This window comes from Fukomys damarensis, unplaced genomic scaffold (assembly GCF_012274545.1).
Source record: "Fukomys damarensis isolate Sample0158 unplaced genomic scaffold, DMR_v1.0_HiC HiC_scaffold_19, whole genome shotgun sequence".
Classification (NCBI taxonomy): domain Eukaryota; kingdom Metazoa; phylum Chordata; class Mammalia; order Rodentia; family Bathyergidae; genus Fukomys; species Fukomys damarensis.
Genome location: NW_022900931.1, coordinates 46,584,012 through 46,593,001, shown reverse-complemented (window position 1 = coordinate 46,593,001; position 8,990 = coordinate 46,584,012). Strand labels below are relative to the sequence as shown.

At 37.5% G+C, this 8,990-nt stretch overlaps 1 protein-coding gene and 1 long non-coding RNA gene across 2 annotated transcripts in view; one reads left to right on the top strand and one right to left on the bottom strand.

The window, feature by feature from the left end:
* The window catches only part of Dusp12 (dual specificity phosphatase 12), a 7,836-nt gene extending 5,694 nt beyond the window's left edge, over nucleotides 1–2,142 (top strand). Inside the window, exon 6 of the mRNA XM_010616990.3 lies at nucleotides 1,713–2,142. Within this exon, the coding sequence (XP_010615292.1) occupies nucleotides 1,713–1,871 (159 nt within the window). The 3' untranslated portion in view covers nucleotides 1,872–2,142. The remainder of the gene's footprint in view (nucleotides 1–1,712) is intronic.
* Nucleotides 1–8,990, bottom strand: part of LOC117286853 — a 17,794-nt gene that overhangs the window by 5,375 nt on the left and 3,429 nt on the right. The gene's annotated exons all lie outside the window — the stretch shown is intronic.

The window sequence follows — 8,990 nt, the reverse complement described above, 5'->3', positions numbered from 1 at the left end:
TTTTTTTTTTTTTTTTTTTTAATTTTGATACAAGGTCTTACTGAGTTGCCCTGACTGGACTTGAATTTGCAGTCCTCCTGCCTCAACCTCCCAGAGTGCTGGGATTTTGATGAAATCCAATTTATCTTTTTCTCTTTTTTGTTTCTGGTATGCTGCCTTTTTAATCTGGAAAACACATACATTCAGGAAAGATTTTTTTGTGAAAGATTCCAAATCACATTTGTATATACTTCTTTATATTCATAGTTGAATTTTCTGTAGTCTGTATAATGTATATATTTACAAGTAGAATTCATGGCTTGTATGTTAGTAATATTTCAGGTTGACATTCACAATGACCATATATACTTGCTTTTCACTAAGTGAATGTATATACCCATTGATATTATAAAACTGGTAGGATGAAATCCCTGACTGTATGATGAAAAGTGCTAATCCTAAAATGTTTACTTTGTATTTTCATGACTATTACTAAGGAGCAGTATCTTTTTTTTTAAATTTAATTTTATCCTCCCCCCCAAGACCCCTCCCCTCTCTATAATACAAAAACTTTGTTTCCATTTTTTCCTCTACTTTCACTTTTTTTCTTGTCCCTTCCTTCCTTCCTCCCTCCCTCCTCCCTTGTTCCCCTTCCCATTTGAACACCTTCTTCCCATTTCCCAACATCCATTATATATCTGAGAAGCAGTATCTTTTTTTTTTTTTTTTGGTACCAGGGATTGAACTTGGGACCTTGTACTTTCAAGGCAGGCAGCAGAACCACTGAGCTAAATCCCTGACCCTGAGGAGCAGTATCTTTACTAGCCATGTATACTTCCTTTTTCTGTAAATTGATTTCATATTTTTGGCCCATTTTACTATAGGCTTTATATTTCTTATTGATTGACAGGAGTTTTTTTTAATATATTCTAGATGTTTCATTTAATATACTACAAATATTTTCTCTGGTCTCGCTTATCTCAGATTTGTGGGATATTTTATCAGTCTAAAATTTGAGATCTTTATATAATCAAATCTTGTTTCATTTATGGTTTCTGACTTTTATGTCTACACTTTCTGTAGCTCATGATTAAAAATAAAAAACCCTATTTTGTACCACATACAAATTAAAGTTCCATACGAATAATGCTGAAGGGCTGGGGATGTAGCTCAGCAGCATAGCACCTGACTGGCGAGTATGAGATCTTGAGTTTGATCCCTGGTACCACAAAAAAGAATAACGTCGTAACTACATTAGGCAAAATACAATGGACTTGTTAAGCATTTTTAGATTTACCTATTTTACTGGAACATCAATTTATTTGTTTTTAAATAGTCAGGAATCTCACTTGTATGCTGTCATTATCAGTAATACAACATGAGAATACTATTATGCTTTTCTATCCTTTAGCCATGATGTTATTTGAAATCTTACATTGCAGCCTGATTAAAAGCCATGTACATATGTCACATTCATAGAAATTTCCTTAATTGAATTGTAGGCTTAATTTTTTTCCCTTCAACTTGGAATTCATCTTTTTCTCGAGTACAAAATGCCTCTTATGCAATAATTGTAGCCCATCATTGATTACAGTAAATTTCCAATGCATTTCTTATCACTTCTTAGATTATAAGTTCCTTGAAGATATGAGCCATGTCCCATGTCTTAACTATTTTTATATCCTATATTGCTAAAGATAGTTATGAAGCAAATAACATTTTCTTTATTTCAGCTTCTTTGCCCAAAATGCTATGCCAAGTTGGGTTCCTTCAATTGGTATGGTGAACAGTGCTCCTGTGGTAGATGGATAACACCAGCTTTTCAAATACATAAGAACAGAGTGGATGAAATGAAAATGCTACCAGCTTTGGGATCACAAACAAGAAAATGATGAACTTGTGACATTTGGTAACTTGGAAAGAAACCAGTTGGTGATTCGTGTTACCCTTACTTATCATCATTCATGGCCAAATAGCTAGTTTTAGGCCAACATTTAATTTGGAATGTGAGAAGATAAAAATCACTTGATGTTATGTGGAAATTATTCTTCATTTTACACACACACACACACACACACACACACACACGTATTACATGATATAAGAACATATGACAGCTTTTTAATCATGTAAATTTTATTTGACTTGACATTAAAATCTCTTATAAACTAGATATTTTGTTTCATGTATTTTTAAAAGTTCTGATTTTTGGAATGTTGTGTTAATGTCTGGGTGCACAAAATTGTATACAGAAATTTGTTGTTTTTGTTTTGTTTTTGGTACCGGGGATCAAACTCAGGTCCTTGTGCTTGCGAGGCAGGTGGTTGAGCCACTGAGCTAAATCCCTGGCCCTGTATACAGAAGTTTGAAACTGTTACATTTAGGTAGGTATTCTTTGATTTCCAGAAATGTAGTGCGGGTTTACTTGGATATATTGTTTATTTTTTTCTCTTTTAAGTTACATTAGTAAACCTATTTGGGCCTGGATTTTTCTTGGAAGTGTGAAGGAAAGGCCATTGGTAAAACACAAGATTTTTCTGGTTACTTTTCAGAAATCCAGTTGTCTATATTTATAGAAAAATGTTTTTGAGACATCTTTGTGGGGAGGGGGTACTAGGGATTGAACCCAGGGCCTTCTCTCTGAGCTGTATCCCAGATCTTTTCATTTCTGAGACAGTTTCGCTAAGTCACTAAATTGCCCAGGTTGGGCTTGAACTTGTGTTCCTTCTGCCTCAGGCTCCCAGAATTCTGTGATTACAGGTGTGTGGTAGTACCATACCTAGTGAGATAGCTCTTGAAGTAATTATGTGAAGAAATATATTAATGTTAGTATGTTTATAGTGACAAAGAAAACAAATGTAAAGTTCTTGTGTATCAATCACTTTTTATTTTATTTTTGTACCAGAATCAAACTCGCTACCTTTCACTTGCAAGGCAGGCACAGTGCCATTGAGCTAAATCCCCAGCCCTGGATCAATTGCTTTTAGAGCCAGTATGTTTTGAGTATTGAAAAACATAATATACCTAGATTAGCTTTTATTTATTTATTTTTTTTGGTGATTTGAGACAGGGTCTCACTATGTAGTTCAGACTGCTCTGGAACTCACGGTGTAGCCCAGGCTGGTCTTGAATTTGCAGTGGTCCTCCTGCCTCAGTAGCTTAGCTTTTTAATCTGATCTCTAGAACTAGAACTTATTTTATTCAAGTATTAGAATTGGAGCCAGGCATGGTAGCATATGCTTATTCTCTTAGCACTCTGGAGACTGAGGCAGAAGGATTACCAGTTTGAGTCTAGCCTGGACAACTTAGTGACTTAGCAAGACCTTGTCTCAGAATAAATAGTAAAGAGATGGGGATATAGCACAGTTTGAAGGCCCTGGGTTCAGTAACCGGAAATGGAAAAAAAAAATCAACCAACCAACCAACCAACCAAACTGCAAACATGTTACAATTAGACCTAATTAGTGCTGGGCATGATGACACATGCCTATGATTCAGCATTTAGGAGGCTAAGGCCGGAGGATCACAGGTTCAAGGTCAGCCTAGACTACCTTAGTGAGTTCAAAGCCAACCTCAATGATACAGCAGAACCCTGTCTCAAAAAACCAAAAAAAAAGTAAGAATTTGACCTAATTAGATATTTGAGCATTGCATGAAATTAGAATTAGCTAATAAAGAGAAAGATAGTTTGTCCTAAAGACATTTTGCTTATTTACACATCTGTGTATTATAATAAATACCAAAATGGGAATAATTTTAAAAAGCAAAAAAATGTGCATGATGATCTTTAAAAATGCCTCATCAATGTGTGGTGGTGCATGCTTTAATTTTGGCACTCAGTGAAGTCCAGCTGGGGCAGTTTAGCAACTTGGGCAGGAGATGTAGTTCCATGCAGAAGCCCCCTGTGTTCAATCCCCAGTAGCAGAAAAAGACAAAGCCTAGCTGAGTTTTTGACTTGTATGGGAGCTACTGATGATTCTTGAGAAAAATCTCAATGTATGGCTGGAAGTCTGGCAAATTATTTCGTATCATTTTTTTTTCTTTTGAGAAAAAGTTCTTTCATTTCTATCTTAGCTTTCACAAAATCTGTTAACTTTTTTTTATACCATTCCTTAAAAAACAGGTTGATCCATCTGAATGTGCCCTTTTTTGTAGGTGAAAAGTAGTTGAGCAGTTTCAGACGCCTCAATTTAATGACTGCCCTTCCTGCACTGTAGCATATACCACAGAGAATGACATTGATACTACTTGATCTTAGAGTTGTCAATTCAGTAAATATTTACTGAGAAGGTATCATGTGCGTGATTCTAGATGATGTAGGGAAAAAATCAGATAAACCTCCTGCTTTTCTTGCAACATATATTCTACCTAAGATAGACATAATAATTTTATGCAAATTTTGTGAAATACCCCTTGAACAAAATTTTCAAATTTAAAGTCCTTTAATGCTTTACTTTAAAAAAATCTATCATGCCTTTGTTCTTTAGAAAAACACTAACAGCCTTTTCTTTTTTATACTTCACATAGGATTAACAATTTAGGACGTCTGGCTCTTAACATTTGTTGAAGAAGCAGTATTAGACTTCTGTCAGGGGCAGGGTGGCACTGAGGAGACTGGTGAAGTAGAAGTCAGTTTGCTCTAATAGTGCCTCTGCCGATCACATTACGACCTTCCAGAAAGTGAGCAGGTCTTTGGAAATTGTGAGTCAATTTTCGCCTGTGCAGAGTGGGATTAGTAAATTCTCTGCCTCTCTGACAAGCTAGGTTTATTTAAAGATCATTTATGTTTGCCTTAAAAGTATCTATCTGCTTTAAAATTAGCATTTTTGTGATTTTTGCAGATAAAGAACTTACTATAGTGCCTAGCTAGTAGTTTTTCCTTTAAAATAGCTGCACTTTATTGCTCACATGCTATTAGTCACTAAGTTTAGCACTTAATTTGTATTACCTAGTCTTATGAGGTGGGCCCTGTTCTCCGCCCCCCATTTGTTCTTGTTTGCCAAACTAGGGATTGAACCCAGGGCCTTATTAATGCTGAGCTACATAACTAGCCACTGAGTCACTAAATAATCATCCTACCTCGACCTCCTAGAGTGCTGGGATTACAGGCCTGTGTCATCAGCCAGCTCTTACTCTAATATTACAAGTGAATTGAAGTTTAGAAGGATTAAGTCAAGACTTCACTGAATTAAAAATCCCTCTCTTAATCTCTAAATTCTAATGTTTGGGGTCACAGTTCAGGGTGTTGTATGTCTTAACAGATGTCACACTGAATGCTGACCAGATTATAAAATCTAATAGTACTGATGAAATACAATTTCAGCTAAGTTCTAAATTCACTAGTCAGGTTCCTAGCCAATATTTGTTTGGTTTCCACTAGAGTATAAATTGAAGCCCATATACAATTTGCCTTACATTTTAAAATTATAAATCAAGCTATCTAAGTTAAATACATGGTTTTATTTTCTTACTTTGACAAACTTAACTTCATAATAACCTTGAATGCCAGGTTTGAATTTGGAATTCTATATTAAAACATGGCAGTGGCAAGGCAGGAAGAACAGACCTCTGACCCACTGGCTGCCACTTTTCTCTTCCCAGGCTTTGATTTCTTCTGCATCATGAAGAACTGGTATATATTTGGACTCCCCATCTCCTGTGTCTTAAGTTCTGCCCACACCTCTGGTATATATTGTTGGCTCAGTTCACCTGTTAGAAGTCTAGGGCCTGAGCAGGCCCTACCATTAGGCCTGCGGTTGTTTGGGCTATTTGGGTGTTAGAAGCACGTGTAGAAAGGGTCACCTGGGCTATTTGGATGTCACCTTGACGCAAGGATTCCTTCACGGAAGAGAGAGCCAGAGGTCAGAATAAAGTTTTCTGAAGTGTGGGTCCAGGGCAGGGGCTCCTCTTGCCTACATCAAAGAGTGGTATTTTCTCTGGACGAACATTCTCTTCAAATTTTATTTCCATCCCAAGGGTTTAAATTAAAAGCTAATGAGGAGCCGGATGTGGTGGTGCACGCCTGTAATCCCAGCACTTGGGAGGCTGAGGCAGGAGGACTGCTGTGAGTTCAAAACCAGCCTGGGCTACATAGTGAGTTCTAGGACAGTCTATGTGGGAGCCCGGACATGGCCCTCTAGGTGTTTGACATTTAGAAGGAAACTTCTTCACCTCTACACTCAAGGCATTGATACAATCTATGTAACATTTGTTACATTTCTAGGACTCTGCTTGTTAAAATTGTTTTTTGACCCTGCAATGGGAGAAACTCAAAGAGACAGCCATAGATCTTACGTTCTTTGTAAAGAGTCAGAAAATCCGGTCTTTGCATAAAAGATACAAATAGTTGCTTGGTGCTTCATGTTGATGTGAGCCTATAAAAGGTGCTGTTTCTGTGAAATAAATCAGACTTCTCTTGGTCTCCACTCAGGCTTGAGTGTTCTTTGCTTTCTCAATCCTCACTCCCCAACTCAGGCATGTTTGTGTTGTGATGGCCACAACTCTCAACTATATAGACCCTGTCTCAAGCCCCCCCCCAAAAGCTAATGAGGAATAGACTGAAGAAAAAGGACTCAGTATCCTCAGTATCACCCAACTGCTAAGATTTTTAAAAGAGCACGGTATCTAGAGCAGACAAATTAGAATGCATATGAGAAATCTTAGAAAAAAAATATTGAGGCTGGGGATTTAGCTCAATGGTTCTGCTGCCTGCCTTGCAAACGCAAGGACCCAAGTTCAATCCCTGGTACCAAAGGAAAAAAAAAAATTGAATGGTAAGATTTTTAAAATACTTGCATTAAAGTTAAGAACAAGTTAAAAAGATACATATGGTTGGGGGGCACCACACTTACCTCACAAGCGTAAGGTCCTGAATTCAATCCCCCTTAAAAAAAAAAAAAAGCCTGGGGATTTACCTCAGTGCTTCCAGCACTTTCTTTGCAAGTGCAGGGACCTGAGTTTGATTCCTGGTACCAAAAAAAAAAAAAAGAAAAAGAAAAAATATGCTTGCGCACACCTTCATATCTTGTCTGCAAAATAGGGACAACATATGCTTCCTGTAAAAAAGTCCCATGAAGTATTCTTGAAAAAACAAGCAAACAAAAATAAAAGTAAAAGTTATCCAATCAGGCTGTTAGGTGGAACTGGCAACGTAAGGAGCAAATTAAGCATCGCTATGAAAATGATTACACAGTTAAAATTACAAATCAATCACCAAGAGGGAAATTCTACAGGACAGATGACTTAAGATTCCTTAACAAATGCCATGGAGACAAGAGTGAGAAAAGGAACTGTATGAATTAAATGCAATGCGATGTTCTTGTTTGGATCCTGATTTTTTACAAACCAGTGGTAGACTGAATTTTAAATTTATTTATTATTATTATAATTATTTTGAGACAGGATCTTGCTCAGTCAGTAAGTTGCCCTGGCTGGACTGGAACTTGCCATCTTCTTGCCTCAGCCTCCCAGAGTTCAGGGATCTCAAGCGAGTGACACCATGCCCCGCTGTGGGAGCTGAGGGGAGTTCCTTAAACATGGAATTTGGATCCCATTGATATAGGGGAAATAAATGTGGCTCCCAACCTGCTAGATACCAGATATACTGAGTTCATCAACACCAAAGCCGAAGAATGAATTTTAAGGAACAACAGAAGTTAAGAGTAGGAAATTTAGGACCAGGGATTTAGCTCAGCGGTTCGGTGGCCTGCCTTGTAAGCGCAAAGACCCGAGTTCAATCCTTAGTACCAAAAAAAAAAAGGAAAATTTATTGGGGAATAAGGGGAATAGGAATAGGGAGTAAGAATGGGGAAGGGGGTTACCTCCTGAGGAACTGGGGAGGGGTCCTGAATGGGTTGCTGGTAGATTCCATTTTTGAGACAAACTGAACATGGGACAGGTATTATGGAATTTTTTTGTTTGTATTATATGGTACTATTGTGTTTTAAAATAAAAGAAAAAGCTCTGTCTGTTTAGAGCTATATATTGGAATACATATGGGTTAAAAAAAAATCTGAAATAGGGCCGGGGTTTAGCTCTGGCACCGTGCCTGCCTCGCAAGCACAAGATCCTGAGTTTGATCCTCAGTACAAAAAAAAGAAAAAAAAAATCTGAAATAAGGAAAATCCCAGCAAAATGAAAAAAGTGGTAGTGAGGATAAATAAAACAGGAACAAGAAATTGTTGGAGCTGGGTACTAGAAACAATGGGATTCACTATGTTTCTATTTTTTTAACAGCAAAACATTGGTACATTTTAGGCACATATAATGGTAACACTCATCATAGGGATCTGCACCTGTACATGATACGTCCCACCTCTTTTTTCCCCTTCCCTTTTCCTCTTCCTATGTACAAAAGCTTTATTTCCATTTTTCCTTCTATTTGCACTTTTTTCTTGCCTTCCTTCCTTCCTCCCTCCTCCCTTGTCCCCTTCCCATTTGAAGTTTCTTTCCTATTGTTTCTTCTGTTTAAAAATTTCCACATTAAAGTTTGTTTTTAAATATCAAAAGTCAATAAAACAAAATGTTAGTTTTTCTAAATAGAAAAGGATTTACAGTAAATATTAGAATAATAGAATTTAGCAAGGTTTTTGGGTGCATGTGGGGATCATGAGTACTGGTTGTAAGTATTGTTAACTCTAGTAACTCCATATGTGTTAAGTTTCTCCAGTTTAGCAGGTAGAGTGTTTCCTTTGTGGAATTCCTGAAAGTTACAATTTCTTGTCTCTGACCTTTAGATGTGTGGTTGTCCGGGTTACTACTACTCACGGTGGGTTGTTTTGGTGAACCTGTTTGCTCTTTTCCTGTGTGACCTTTCAGTTACTATGGTAAAACCATCCCATAATAGTTTGTGGTTTTTTGCTTTAAAAGGCCGGTGCTTGCCGGCAATAAACGCCGCCTTGATCAGACTCTTGTCTTGGCGTCCTTCCTTTCTCTCTGCCCCATCTCCACCCCGCTGCTCTTTCAGGTTTGAGACACTGCTGGACAGTGCTCTGCGTCGCCGGCTCGCGACA